Below are 15,988 nucleotides of genomic sequence, written 5' to 3'. Positions count from 1 at the left end.
TACGTACAGTTATATCCAAGACTGAGGTAGGAAAATGAAAAAGCAAAGAAGAATAAGAAGAGAAAAGGGAACCCTTTTCATATTCTGGTCCTGTTCTCTCATCACATTAATAAAGAGACAGAAAAAAGAAAAAAGATTGCAATTTTCTCAACTTTGAATCCGAAATAAAGTGGAAATAGAGACAGGCATATCAATTGTTTGTAGTTTCAGTTCCTCTCGATTCGAGAAAGCGAGGAGCGATCTTAATTTGTAGTTAGTTTTTGATTCCACCTGTCAATTTAGTTCTTTGTTGGGATTGAATTGGTGGGTTTCTTTTTTTTTTGGTCGGAATCGAGTTTCTTATTTGTGTTTTTTTCTTTTTGGAAATGTTGATGAAGTGAGGGGTTGATCAAGGGGAGGTAACTGTATCTCGGTTCGAACTGTTTGAATGCTGTACTAACAGGAGAAATTTTAGATTTGAGGATTTTTTCCCCCTTTTAATTGTTTTTTCATGTTAAGGGGAGGAGTATTTATGATCTTCTTCTGAAAGGGAATTTGGCGGGTAATCGTTTGATTGGCGATCGAGGAGTGAGGGTTTAGGTTTGGGAATAAAATTTCATCGATGCCGGATAGTTGGCAGGTTCAGGACAATGGTGTACAGGCTTCGTCTAATACCTCGGTTGATAACATGGAAGGTAAATTGATCTCGATTTCTTTCTTATTTGTTTGGAAATCTGATTAAACCTTCTTGAATTATGGTATTCTCCATTATAGGGAAGCTTTATGTTGCTCTATTTTGGTTGATCTCTTGTTGGGAATGAAATTCCGATGTCTTAATTGCCTTGGATGTACTTTATCTGTTTTGTATTATGGATTATTGCTGCAATGCATCTTTAGTATATGCTTCTGATGCCGAAATGGTTGAATGCCAGTTGCATGTTCTGTTTGATTTGGGCTGATATTTTGCATGACTTTCTGCTTTTTATTACTTGATGATTAGTTAATTTGTGCATTGTATATGGTACTGAATACTTCAACTGTGGTGATTGTACATTATCTGCAGAAGCCATGTGGCGCTTGAAAATTCAGACTAATGATAATCAAGAGGGAGTTGCTGCATACTCGAGCCCTTATCCAGATCGTCCTGGTGAACCTGACTGCACATATTACTTGAAGACCGGGTTATGTGGATATGGAAACAATTGCCGGTTTAACCATCCTGCTTATACTGGGCATGTATGAACACTGTCTTGTTTTGCTAAGTGTCTCTATTTAAAATATTCCTTAAGAGCTTCTCTTATTTCTGTACTCATTGTTGAATTAAAGCTGGTGAGCAGTTATTTACTTTAGAAAGTTGCATTTAATGGTAGAATGCTTTAAGTTGCGAGATGTGCAAGTGATCATCCATTTGAACTTGCTGAAATTTTGCCTCTCTTTCTAAAAGTAATTTAAATCTTCCAACCAATTTTAGCCCTGCTGTTTCTACAGGTTGCTCAACAGAAAGGTGAACTCCCTGAAAGAGTTGGACAACCTGATTGCCAGGTATTTGTTTTACACTAACTGTGAGTATTTACTGCCTACCGGATCTTTTGTTCTGATCTTATGATTGGTTCTGTCCTTTGGCTATATGCCATTTTATCCTCATAATATTTTGCACTTAAATATATAGCTCAGAACTTGTAATAGAAGCTAAGTTCCTTACAAGAGTTAATATAGGCTACTTTTAGTTAAGCTACCTGTAGTTGCAATGGAGATTAAAGGGAAGACAAATTTTCAATCTTTAAAGAGAGGCTTTTGTGATTGTTATCCCATTTGACTGTACATTACTTAAATTTCTTTCCAAACTTATCTAAGATATATTTTATCATAATTTCATTTCACTTTTTAAACCAAAGGAAAATGTATACGAAAAGAAACGTAACATGGGTAAAGATCAGAAAATTTGCTTTCTGAAGTTTGAAAATTTCACTTCCCTTCCCTTTAGTTCACCTTGCTAGGTCATAATGTAATAATTTATTATTTAAAATAGAAACAGACTATATGGTTGAACCCCTCTTACTTGTCCTGGCTGAACCACTATGGTTGTTTATGTTGAATTGGCTTGTAAATGCAGAATGTTATTACTGTCCAGGGTAGAACTTTTAAGCTTAAAGCATTCAAGTGCTCTGAAATTTTCACTGATGGCACATAAATGTGTTCCCCTCCCATAGAAAAGTAATAGACCATCAGAACAATGTTTAGTTCATTTTTGTCTGGAGGAAGCTACAGTTTTGGGCAAAAAGAAACTAGAATCAAACGAATTATGATATCCTATATGTTGGGTGAGTCATATTGGGGCATTTGTGTCATCACATGATATCCCATTTTACCTAGACATAATCTTCCAAGTGTGAGAAAGATTCTATTTTATTGCATTCTCATTCCTTTCTATGCTCTGGCAGCGATGCTTATGATTCATTTCCTGAAATATCCTGGCTATATGTGTGAGGAGCATATTCTATGATGTTCTAAAAAAATGATATCAGTTTTTAATATTTTTTATTCACTCCACTTGTGTGTTTAATAGGTGATTGAGGCAGTCTGAATTATTTTTTAGGACGTCCAGAATTTGATCATCGTTCTGGGATGTTTTTGCTTATTTATGATGGAGCTGGTTCCCTAATTTTCCCTACAGATTTATTTCTATAGCCTCTATTTTTGAATAAAGAATTGAGTCTGATGTCTTTACCCAGAAAAATAAAAAGAGAACGGTTTTGATGATGCCATCATCCAGCATGTTGTCCTGGATTCTTGAACCGCTGGTCTCTGACATTGTCCCTGTAGTGGGTGCATCCAACTCTGAGTCTGAAAAAAATAATAATAAAATAAAATAAAATAAAATAAAATAATAGAGGTATCAAACTTATGAGCCATATCATGAAACTATGGGAAAAAGTCATTGAAGCTCACCTAAGAAGAGAAATTGCTATATAAAGAAGTAAAGAACCAATTCGTATTTATGCTAAGAAGATTGACAACTGAAGCTATTTACCTGCTAAGGAGGCGTATGGAAATCTTTAGGGCCCACAAAAGAACCTCCATATGATCCTTCTTAGAAAAAACATATCATAGAGTCCCTAGAGAATTCATTTTGCATATTTTAAGGAAGAGAAGGAGCTCAAGTAATTACGTGGATATAGCTTAAGACATCTATAAGGACACAGTGATGAATGTTAGAACTGTAGAATGGAAAAATAAGCAATTCATGATTGGAATTGAGCTACACCTAGGGTCTGCTCTAAGCTCGTATTTGTTTGCATTCGTGATGGATGATCTTACTAGTCACATACAACACAAGGTACTTTGGTGTATGCTATTTGCTACTGATATTGTTCTAGTTTATATGACAATAGAACGGATTAATGCTAGTTGGAGCTATAGAGATCACTTGTGGAATCAATGATTTTAAGATAAGTAGAAAAGAAACTGAGTATGTGATGTGTAACTTTAGTCACATTGTGAGAAGCAATGAAGTAGTGAGACTTGAGGATCGAGAGATACCATAAAGTAATTGTTTTAGGTACTTGGGCTCTTCCATTAATAGTGAGGATGACATAGATGATGATGTTTCTCATAGGATTAAGGTAGGATGGTTGAAGCAAAGAGGTAATTGGGGCGTGTTATCTGACAAACGTATGCCTATTGGACTCGAAAGAAAATTCTATAAGAGAGTTATGAGATGGCTATACCCATGGGGCAGAATGTTGGGCAACCAAGAGAAGCGATATAGACAAAATAAGTGTAGTAGAGATAAGGATGCTAAGGAGGATGTTTAATTGTTTGGCAAGACTTAGGAGAGATAGAGTAAGGAATGTTCTTATTAGCTCTGACTTGGTTATTGCACAAATTCAGAACAAGCTAAGAGAGTGCTGCTTGAGGTGGTATGTGCATGTCCAAATAAAGCCCTGGAGGCTCCTGTAAGGTAGAGTGATTAGATTCGACTAGATGGAGCTAAGAGAGGTAGGGGTAGGTCTAAATTGACTATTAAAGTAGTAACAAAGGATATGCATGCACTAGGACTAGAGGCCTATATGAGTGCTGATGAGCTGTCTAGGAGACTAGGACCCATGTGGTTGATCCCATATAAAGTGATATTCTTGGCATACTATGTTGACCTTGTCTCCATTACCTTCATATATGCTTAAATTTAGTATTGTTACTTCTCTTATCTCTCTTTTTAACCTTGTAAGGATCCACAGCCCCATTGAGTTGGGACAAGGTTATGGGTGGTTGTTGTTGTTGTTGACTCATTGTATGGGAGCAGAATGATGGGTGGAGAAATTAATGTGAGGGATTGGATTTAAGTTGCTTTGGATCAGTTCAATTGAACAGTTTTCATGTGTTTGAGTTTAAGTTGCAAGTAATTGTTACTGCTAGTTGGTGTTTTTTTGGAATGAATGGTTAGTGTTTTAGTGGGCCTGGACTGGGATTTTATAAATCCACTCCAATTTTGGATCTAGTTCAGTTTCCTAGTCAATTTAAGTTAACTAATAAGTTACGGATTGGGTTATATGCCTTTCTTTTAAGGGTTCAGTTTTAAGTCTTTTTTATAAGGTTCTAATAGGGGCATATTTTGAATGTGAATCTGATTTAGAAAATTGCTTTAGCTGCTGCTGCCTTCTTACTCCATTGTGAGAGCTTGGTTTTGTGTGCCTTCTAAACATTGGGACATTGGTGTGGAATTAGTTGACTCCTTGCATTGGGAAAGTACTCAAAAAGTTCTAATTGAATCTCTCTTTTAATATTCAATCTCTATTCATTTTTCTGTAAATAGGGATGATGTAACCAGGGTTGGACCCCCTATAGTTGGGCTCCAACACCCAGACCTAAAAGGCCCACTCTAAGGCTGGGAGAATATCCTAGGGGTATTTGGTCATTTCCAGCCCTTTTAGGGCTCAAAAGGAATCGGGTTGGAATCCTCTCTATCCAAGGGTTATGGATTTACCTTTTTTTTTATTTGGTTTATTATTTTGTGAGTTGTGATAGAGTCTTAGTCTACTCAAGAGTCCAAGTTGGAATCTAATTTTAAAAGATTCCTTCCGGAGAATTACCTATTTAATTTTGTGAAGTTGTTGGGAGATTCCTTTTAATTAGTATTGAGTTGTAAAGGGAGTTAATCCCATGTGGATTCCCTAGTTAGACTCCAAGTCTAATTAATTAGTTAAAGTCCAAGTTTGTTAACTAGAGTTCAAGTTGAGTCTAAGGTTGTAAGGCTATAAATAGCCCTCTTATTATTGAATGAAACAGGTTGGAATTATGAATAAATTAGAGGCTTGGGCCGTGGGAGAGGAAACCTTTGTGGCCTGGGCTGAGAGTGTTCTTTGTGCAAGTTTTCTGCATTACAGAATTTCTGCAATTCCACCACTTCTTGGATCTTGCAGCAACCCCTCTCTACCCTTTCTGTTTCTTTTAGAATCTCTATTTTCTTTTATTTTCTTGAGCCTTGCGGCAGAATTACGAGAAAGAAAAACAGAAGAAAAATAAAATAAAATAAAAGAAATGAGAGGGGAAAAAGAAACGAAAGAAGAAAGAAAGAAAAGAAGGAAGAAATATCATCTTTGAAGTTCGAGTCCACCCTATACCAAACCACAAACTTCTACTTCCCCTTCTTTCCCCTACTACAGGTCCTTTTTCCTTTCCAGATAATTTTGGGTATCTCAAAACCCTAAATTATCCAGATCTATCCCATCCTTCTGATTGCTAAACACCCTAGACCCTACCCATACCGATTTTGTTAACCCTAGGATATTCCCTCCCTTTTCCTGTCAGTCTTAGAGCATTCCATCCCTTTTCCCTACAAACCTTGGTTTCTCCAATCCCTTACCTTCCTAAAACCAAGATATACAATACATGTCCTTTTTCTTCAACAAAACCATCCCAGTGGTTATCCTTAAGCATCCAGCCACTCCAATGTATTACCCAAATCATCCCATAGGGTAGTACCCAAACCATCCCATAAAGAAACACTATCTTATTATTAGTCCAAATCTGTGCTGCTTCTTATTTATTAAAGAGGGTCTTGGAAGATCTAACCCAAACCCTAGGTTACATCAAGGGATTTCCTTGCCATTGAGCTTAACTCAACTCATAATTTGTCCTGAAACCAGATTTCCCACCATTTCTTAAAATCATCCCATCTCCAAAATTTCTTGACAAACTTACTAGCATCTAGCTAATGACATGCTAACAATCTTTTACTATCACCTCTAAGTCAATGCCAAACCCCAACCATCTCTGCTGAAGAGAACCTAAATCAAGAATTTGGTCTATACAAACATGTCTGCTCAGGAGAACTCAATTCAAGAAGTGGGAATTCTCAAAACCTTCATAGATCCAACCATCTCAAGATTCTCAACTCTTATTCCCAACCATCCTAGGCAGACCCTAACTTTGACCCATTTGAACCAACCTGTTCATTAATGATCCTGGTTAACTAGCTCCTAGTTGATCCCATTGAACCTAAGGCTACGTCACATAGCTTTCAAACTCCAACTAGGACCCAAAAAAAAAGATTATCTTTTATGTAATTATTAACTTTAGAAGCTAGGTTGGAATCACAACCAGAGTTTATGGTATTGGTTGAGAATAAAAAAAATATACCCCAACATGTCTCAGTATCGCAAGCCATTAAGACAGTACATGCCAACATGTCTCTGTTATTTTAAAATTCAAGGTGTATCCTACTATCCTTTGTATCCCACTTCTTTGATTGATACGGTGCGATACAATATGATTTGATACAAGCATTACAGTCAACACATTGAGATGACAAGTTTTTTTTATCAAACATCTGAAAAATTTTAAACAATATATTGTTGTAGACATGTATTGGCCAACACATATCGAGCAATTTGAACAAAAATGAAAATTTCTGAAATTTGGCGTTGCATATCAACATGTATCAAGCATAACTTAATCCCATTGATCCATCCTAGTCCAATCACATGGTAGGTAATAAAGCACTAAACATCACCATATACTATAAGGTGGGAAAGTTATCAAACTTGCAAACCATTTAATTAGTAGATAGTATAATATGCTTCTAGATTTCCAATCAATGCATTGTCTGTTAAGATCTAATAGAAACTTAAGGTGACATCAATCATACTAGGTATGCAACCAGAGAAGCTTATATTGCTTTCTGTTAGTCAAAAGTATAATGAGATGTTGATATTTTGAAAGTTATAGGTGTTCTTAGCTGGAAACCTGTTTAGGGGGTGTTTCTTTCATAAATCTGATCCCATGAAAAGCAAACAAAACATAGAAACATAAAAAATAAAATAAAAATAAATAAAAAAGAGAGAAAAGAAAAGAAAAAACACATATGGCTTTGAACCTCCCTGACACTATTCATGATATCAGAAAACATCTTTGATAACTGACAGAAAACATTGTTTAACACATTTATCTTAAATGACTATTCATTGCTATATCTATTATATTTTGCTTATATTTGATCATTTTCATGCAACTTTGCATCTGTTGATACATATCAATGATCCGATACAATAACACCCCTCCCCCCCCCCCCCCCCAAAAAAAAAAAAAAGGAAAAGAAAAAAGAGTATCTTAAAATCACCCATCTGATATGCGACAAATATGTGATACTTTAAACATTCATTACAAGTTCAAAGTTAAAACATGACTTGAAAAAAGGAATAACTAAAACTATAACATCCTATACCATGCCAATGATTTTTAGTCTTCCATACACTATCCTATGCCAAATGGTGCTATTATATCTCTACATTTGAGGATGGTTTAGAAGTCAAGCTGCATCACAACTGAAGATTGAGTGCATGGAAGTCTTAAGCTACTTTGTTGTATGTGGATTTTTATACCAGAACTTATGCTTTACGGAAATACAGTCTTTGTAATGTATGGTTCTTTGCTTTTCTCTGTGTATTGCAGTATTTCCTGAAGACAGGAACTTGCAAATTTGGGGCAACATGCAAATATCACCACCCACGTGATAGACATGATGCAGGACAGGTCCCTTTGAATGTTTTAGGTCTACCTATGCGTCAGGTACCTGCTTTCCTTCAAATTTCCCTGTATTTCTTTCACTGGTTAAGTTAGTGCTTGCATCCCATTGTCCAAATTTATGTAATTGACTGGTTTATATTGTTGCATCATTGTACCGGTTAATGACTACTAATCTCTTGTAGGAAGAGAAATCATGTCCATATTACATGCGAACTGGGGCTTGTAAATTTGGAATGGCTTGCAAGTTTCATCATCCTCAGCCTGCACTTGGAGCTGTGTTACCTGTAACTGGGCCTGCAACCTATGGATCTACAGGTTCATCAATGGCTCCTCCATCAGGCCTTCCTTATGTAGGAGGGCTTCCAGCATGGTCTGTACCACGAGCACCATACATATCTGGTCCACGCATGCAAGGTCCTCAGACCTACATGCCTGTAGTTCTTTCTCCTTCGCAAGGCATCATTTCTGCACAGCAAGGCTGGAATACGTATACGGTCAGTAGCTTCCCCTCTTCAATTTAGCTGGTTATTTATTAACTTGGAATCTTTATATTAATATAAACTCGTCTTCCAATCAAAATGTTTCTGAAATGCCACTTGGCTGTAACGTTCGTCATGGACCTTTCTCTCTCTGCATGTTGCCTTTTCCTACCTATATGCACAATGTTTGATTTCATTTGCAACCTCTTATTTTTTTTGTCTTTGTAGAAAGTCAGTTATTTTAGATATGTTGCAGACTGTAAGCATGCATTTGAAACTGGTCTCTTCTTTGTCCACACAGTTTACCGATATTATGCAATGACATAACCCTCAGGTCCTTGACCGAAATAGTTGGGATAATGCTATTATTTTTGCTTAAGCCTATTATTTTTTAGTTGTAATTCCAATAGGAATTCTAAAGTTACTGTGCTTTTGAATAGTATTTGTGAACAGTTGTGCTAGTTCTAATTTGAGTCCTAGCCTCTATTTTTAGTCCTAGCTTTTGTTTAAATTTCATGTCAATACATATGTAATTGCTCCATTGGGCCTATGAAATGATGATTCATAATTTATAGCTTTGTTTATTGCTACTTGAGAGGTACAATGACACTACATGGTTGTGTGACCTCTGACCTCTTCTTCTCCCACCTCCCCACCCCAACAAAAAGAAAAACAAAAAAGTTATTTTCTTTTCTTCTCCTTTTCTTGGAAGTTCTTCGAAGATCAAGTTTTCTTCCCAGCCATTCAACCACTTTTCATCACTTAACTAAAAGTTGAATCATCTCCATCCCCATTTCATCTTCAAATCCTTTGAATATCCTGAATCCTAACTTTTTCTTTTCTATTTTGTTTTGAAATCCTCCAAAATTCATCCCACTGTGTATACACATCATCCTCTTCATCTTATCAACAGTACACATCAAATTACTATTTAAGATCCAAGATTTTACATCCAATTCTTGAAATTTTAAATTTTCCGCCAGACGTTATTTTCTAATCTAAATTGATGCAGTTTGGCTGCTTAAAAACAGCCTTGGGCATTGGGGTTCCTCCCTACATCAACAACACAAATTCATGGGTAATAGGTTAGGTTATTTTTAAATTTGGATTAGCCTTATATTTGTTTTATCTCACCATTATTAGAAGTTGTAATTCTGTTAGGAAATTTAAAGTTACTATCTGCGTGAAGGTTCTAATTGAATTCTCCTTCTTTTTTTATTGTGATGTCAGTCAATGTGGCTATGTATATTAATGTAATTACTCAGTTGAGCCTTGGATTTGGTTGATGAAAGTTTTATTTTGAGCATTGCTTCTTTCAAGTTAGTCTTACTAATCCTAATCCCCCTCTGTCGATTTCCTCAAGTTCCTTGAGCTGCAAGTTCAAGTATCAGTCCAATCGTTCCAGTGGCTGTTCTTGGACAACAGTAAGTTTTAATCTGAAATTCTTAGTTCTTCTGACATTCTAACTTCCCAAACCCTATTTCCCTTTTTTCAAAATTTTCATTTTTCCTAAACTGTATCCATTAAAGCCCACCTCCAGTCCAAAATAACCATTAAAATCCAATGGAATTCACTCTGCAAGTCCTACATATCAGTCCCTCCACTAGATTCGCCTTTGCTGCATGTGATTTCCATCAAGACCCAAACCACTGCCCCCTTTTCTTCAGGTCAATCTCGTAAAAAAATCCCAATTCCTTTTCAGATTTTGCTTAATCTACCCATTATAGGGTACACTTCATTCAAATTTTACCTCAATTAAACCACTACAACTTATGTTCCTGGCTATCCCAACAAATTACCCGGAAACCTTTCAAGAAGTAGACTTGTACCCATCTTATATGTTTCAAATGGGAAACAATTTCTTATGACATTATTTCATACGTACACATCAAACTTGAGTTCATTTGACATCTCAGTACCCTGTTCAAGATAATGCCATCTCAACACTAGCCATTTCATTCAATGAGTATTTGCAAGGATCCCTTCTCCGGGTAAAACATCTTAACCATCTTATTCCACATGCAAAGTTTAAATTCTTCACCATCACTAATGAAAAACCCAAACCCTGACCCATTAGATTATAAAAACTCTTAAGACCAAAATTTGATTTTGGGTTTACCCCTAACCATATTTTCCCCAACTTCTAGCTGGTTCTACTTGAGATCCTATTACTGTTCTTCATTCATTTTGAGGCTACATAAAGTTCTGCCCCATCTAACCATTAGAGCCCTCCAAGTTTTAAACAATATACACCCTACACCTACCTGCTTACTTGATCTAAGTTACAACCCCATCTAACCATTGGAACCCTGCTCCTTGGTAAGCACAACTACCCAAAACCCTAACTTCAAGAAACCTATTTCTAACTGGTGTAATTGAAACAATCTATCATTGCCCATTTCTTGTATACCCGCTAAATCCATAATCTAAAAGAGAGACCGTGTATCAAAACCCTAACCTCGCCAACTTCGCAAAATCTTAAATGTCTTCTTACTTAAAAAGAAAAATCTTAACCATCCTTTTTGCATGATGCAGATCCAGCACTAAATTTATCTGTTTTCCTTTGGAATCTACCTAGGGTTGATAGACATGGCTGTTGGGCCATTGCCCCATAGGTTTATGTGGTCATGGGCAGTGGACCTATTCTATGGGCCTAAAACTGGAGTTCTCTAGACTAAGTACAAAGATCGTTTAATTAATTGGTATGATAATGTAAATTCCACCTAACTTAAGTCGTGAAGCCGGAATAGCCTCCCTATCATCTTCTTAGCCTTGTTTTTGGCAATACTATACCTTCTTTGTCTTTTATTTCTTTTGGTTGTTGCCCGCCTTAAGGTTTTCTTTTTTGCATCTTCATGGTTGTGTGAACTTCATTATCAACCCCCCAGTCTCCCTAAGGGCCTGATGCTTACCCTTTGCTTTCTGTCGAATTTCTTTGGCAACTCTCATATTACAAGTTATCTTCTTGTTCCAGATCACATCAGTGTCTCCCTGAAAGTTCAACTTTCCTTGTTTGACCACATTTTCAGTGTATGTGCCTAGGGACTTCCTCCTACGCTTCTACTCACTGATGCACTTATCCAAAACCACTAGCCTATGTTGGGTGGTACACTCTTCCCAAGAATAACCATAAAATCTTGAATATGGATTATGTCCAAGGAGACGGACTCTCCACGGGACCTGATCTGAACTCATCTGGACTCTTGAGCCTACTTGTGGGTGTCAATGATTCCATTTGAGCTTGGATCAGGTCTCAAGAATGGTACATGTCATTGGACCCTTATCTAAGCGCTACAATCTTTACACAAGTTCTCCAAGAAATCTATGCAACTGACAGAGTGCCACTTTTTTAGATAATTGAGTGTTCCTCTTTCTTTGAAGTAAGTTTTCTCAATGGATAGTTCGTAAGTTACCACAAAGTCTAGGATTGAGGTCCACTCATTCCTCTCCCCTACCCGAAAGTGTCCATGCAAAACTCGTAGCCTCTACGACAACATTCCCAACATGGTGGTTCAGGTTGCATCCAATAATTTTAAAATATATATAGCATTCCATTTGGCCCAAACCCTGCATCGATCAGCCAAATAGGCCAAAAATTGGTGCTTACTACTATTATCAAATCATATCTGGGGTGAAGAATTGATGAGACATTCAAGTGTGGAAAAATGATTGAAGCAATGACAATTCAATTTAACAAAACCAAAGGGAATAAAGCAGCAAATATTTCACTTGAAATCCAGAATTTAAAAGAGTTTGTCTAGGAGGTCAGCTCTAGATACACAGATTATTTACTTGCAGGTTTTATTTAAAATCATCCTGTCTACCCATGATTTAACCTGTACTCTGTTGTCTTGTTCATGTTCTTTGACATATTTAAAAGCTTAATCAAGTGAACAAGAGTAGATCAGGCTTGATGTCTTTTCCAGTCATGGAAGTTTCTCTCAGGATTTGCATATTTTGTAACTTGAAGCTGCCCTCTTGTAGGTTTTTCTGGTTCAGGATTAGGTCTGTTCCTTATTGTACTTTTTCTTTCTTACATTTGTCCTTGGGTTCATAATGTACTTATATTTGTTCTTGTGAGCCTGCCCAAACAAAATGATGTGACTTTTTATTTGATTTTCTCCCACTTATTCTTGTAATAAATTTCTTTTCCTTCAGATTTGGGAAAGAATCTTACTTAAATTTCTGGTGTTGCACCAGTAGGTGGGTTTTTTTTTCACTTTGGCTACTAGAGTGTCGTTCACTTTGCGTTTCTTGGGCACCCCCATTTGAAGTGGTTCATTTGATTCCACTCTGTTTTTACCTTTGTGTGGAACCTGCGAATCAAATACAAGAAATAACAAGATCTAATTACTAAAGTAATATGGATGAACACTTTGATAAGAAAATAAGAAAGATAACACTGGTTTGATGGTACCAGACTACCGGTTAACCCTACACCCAATGGTGGCCTCAGCCAAAGGCTGCCCAAACTCTTACAGAAAATATTGGGTATCCTTCCTCCCCTCTCCTTATCTATCTATAACCCACTTCTGTTAGTTATGGTGACTCCCCTCTCACTCTCTTTCTCACCCCAGGGCACTAACAACCTGTCAGTCTTTTAATTTTTGTCTCCTTACTGGAATTTCTTCCTATTTAGCTTTTATTTGTTCATTATTTATTTATTTTGTGTATATGCGGGGGGAGGGGGGAAGGGTGATCGATAAGGTCTTTATTAAAGAGAGAAACAGTACATAATAGGCCAGCCTCCTAGAACCCCAAATTTAAGGGGGACAACATTCCAATAAAATATAACTTCTTTCTTCCGGCTTTGTTTGTTCTGATGGTGAATGTTTTGTATCATATTATAATTATATAATGATTGATATAAATATCCATGAGCTATTAAATGAACTATTAATGCTTCTGTGGAAATTATTATTATTATCATTTTTTTAACTTGTCTACGTAGTTTTTTATTAGCACCTTCTTCTCAACTTCTTTCTGTGTAAAAGAATGCTGTATTCTAGATTCCGATACTAATCTTGTCAGATCTGGTTACACGATCCCTTTTTGAAGTAGTTTAACCAGTTGAAAACTTGCAAAGATGGAAATTGTGATTTGCTATTTATTGGAGTGTGCCGTGTGGTACCATTTTTAGTCTGTGTTATTTTTCCAGGGTAATCTTAAGTTATTAAAGATGGAAGTATGTACCTAGAAGCCTTTTAACACCTGATAAGTTTAAGGAATAGATGATGCAAACTTCATTAGAAGTATCTGATGTGATACTTATCAATGGTGAAGCAAAAAATGGAAAAATATAGAAACTAAAATGGGGGTTCGTCTAGCAACCAAAATCTCACATGCATACACTGCAGCATCTTTCTATGTCTTTCCTCTCAAATATATTAGCATTTATTAAACTTAAAAACCTCCCATTTGATAGACAACTTCCATGAGTTTGGACTTCCTTCTCTTCTTTTTCCTGATGCCAGATGGACTCCTCTAAATTGCAACCTTTTGAAGTTTGACAACTTCTAAGCTCTGATTTAAGCTGAATCATGATTTACTTTGCAACAGATCAAATGGATGCACTGAAAAGTCCAGAGGACCTAATGCTGCATCACTAATTTTAGAGAACTCTTTAGTATCTATTTTGTTCCTATTTATGTGATAGGTGTTAGAATGATGCAACAGTATAAAGTTCAAGCTAAATGATATGTACAAAAACAAGAAGAAGCCTTGTCCCAACTAAATGCGGTTGGCTGCATGAAGTCTTGCCTTCCAATCAGCTCCATTTGATGTCATTCTAGATACAAGGCCTAACCCATGCATATCCTTTCTCGCCATGTCTCTTAAGGTTATCTTAGGTCAGCCTGTAGTTCTTTTAACTCCTTCGATATGGATTAAATCGCATCTCCATATAGGGGGCATTTAAAAGCCTCTGTCAACTATATGATAGCTATCAACCATAATATGTTTTTGTAATGCAGATGAATGGTTTTTATGCGCCGGATTTGTTGTCCCATATAATATGCTATGCCTGGAATCCTTTCAGTCAATGACTTACGGTCTTACCTGTCTAATCCTTTTCTTGGCTAGTGCGAGGATTTGCAGATCTCCTAGGTGGTTGTTGTGAACTCAGTTGGGTCCAAGTCCTTGTACAATATGTGAACTGGTTTGATGTTCAAACCATTATTGGTTCTACTGATGTGAGGCAATATCTAATTTATTTTTCTGTTTGCCAATCAGGGAACCATGAGCCCTGTGCCATCTACCAACGTTCTTGGGTCAAATTTGGTTTTCAACAATAAGCCTCAGCTTGAGTCAGGTTCCAGCGGGCAGATGCACTTATTATCAACATCTGTCTCACACTTCCCTGAGAGACCCGACCAGCCAGAATGCCAATATTACATGAAGACTGGAAGCTGCAAATTTGGATCCACTTGCAAGTACAATCATCCAAAAGAGAGGATTGCTCCATTGGCTACAAGTACCATTGGTCCCTATGGCCTTCCACTTAGACCTGTAGGTGCCTATGCCCTTTCAGTCTCATTAATTAACCTCTTTCTCTTGATTTACTTTTAAGTTTTTTCACTTGTAGGGCCAGGCTGTTTGCACCTACTACAGTATGTATGGAATCTGCAAGTATGGTTCAACTTGCAAATATGATCACCCTTTGACAGGATACTACAGCATGAGCCTGCCTGCTCTATCCATACCAGATCAATCTCTGTTTCCATACCAAAGAAACTCACCAGTTATTCGTTCAACTGAAAGTTCTCCATCCAAGTCATTGAGGTTGACTGACCGGATCACAAAATCAGAGGCTACGAACACCAAAAATCAGAATTCAGATTTGAAAGCTCCAGAAGACCCACCTCAGGAGAACTCCCCAACACACAATTCATCTTCTTCAGAGCCCCAGCATGACCAATCTGATTGAACCTTTTTCCCCCAATCCCCTTCTTTCATTGTTTTTGTTTTCCCTTTTCTTTTCTTCTTTTCCAGGTGCTTCCTTCCTCCTGAAGGAAAATTTTCGCAGATGTGCCTCCTCTCCCCCACTTTTCACCTGCAATTCTGTGGAGTGGGCTACGGTATTTGGAGATTCATGTGGTGGGAGCAGGGAGGCTCAGATTGCTTTTTTTGGGTGGTGAAATAAAAAGCAGGTGAAATTTGTATTTTTCTCCTTTTGCTAAATATTTACTCTCCCACAGATGATGTTTATTTGTCACCGCGAGAATCTGTAACTGTTTGTAATGGAATGCTGAAAGATGAGGAAGCTTGTTGTGTTTAGTGGTTCCATCTTTTGTTTAGTTACTTCTCATGGAATGTTGAGAGATGAGGAAGCTTACCATGTATAGTGGTTCCATCTACGGTTAATGGTTAGTGCAATTTAACGTAAGTGCATACCAGATAGGTGCAGTTGCATTGAGAATATGGACAAAATGAATTGTTTGAATTTGGAGATGATCTTTAGCAGGTGATTACACAGTTGGGTCTGCTGCAAGTCCAAGGAAGATCTG

At 37.0% G+C, this 15,988-nt stretch overlaps 1 protein-coding gene across 1 annotated transcript; it reads left to right on the top strand.

Annotated features, from left to right (window-relative positions):
* The first annotated feature begins 35 nt into the window (after nt 1-35).
* Nucleotides 36-15,765, top strand: LOC149002829 (Zinc finger C-x8-C-x5-C-x3-H type family protein). The gene is made up of 7 exons (XM_089137089.1): nt 36-674; nt 1,043-1,215; nt 1,468-1,521; nt 7,930-8,046; nt 8,187-8,498; nt 14,715-14,990; nt 15,067-15,765. Exons 1-7 carry the CDS (start codon nt 602-604, stop codon nt 15,406-15,408), a joined length of 1,347 nt encoding a protein of 448 aa, XP_088993215.1. The 5' UTR covers nt 36-601; the 3' UTR covers nt 15,409-15,765.
* The last annotated feature ends 223 nt before the right edge of the window (nt 15,766-15,988 follow it).

This window comes from Hakea prostrata, chromosome 10 (genome assembly GCF_041222555.1).
Source record: "Hakea prostrata isolate BN-2017 chromosome 10, UWA_Hpros_2, whole genome shotgun sequence".
Lineage (NCBI taxonomy): Eukaryota > Viridiplantae > Streptophyta > Magnoliopsida > Proteales > Proteaceae > Hakea > Hakea prostrata.
The sequence above is the reverse complement of the archived record's forward strand: the minus strand, read 5'-3'. Positions and strand labels throughout refer to the sequence as shown.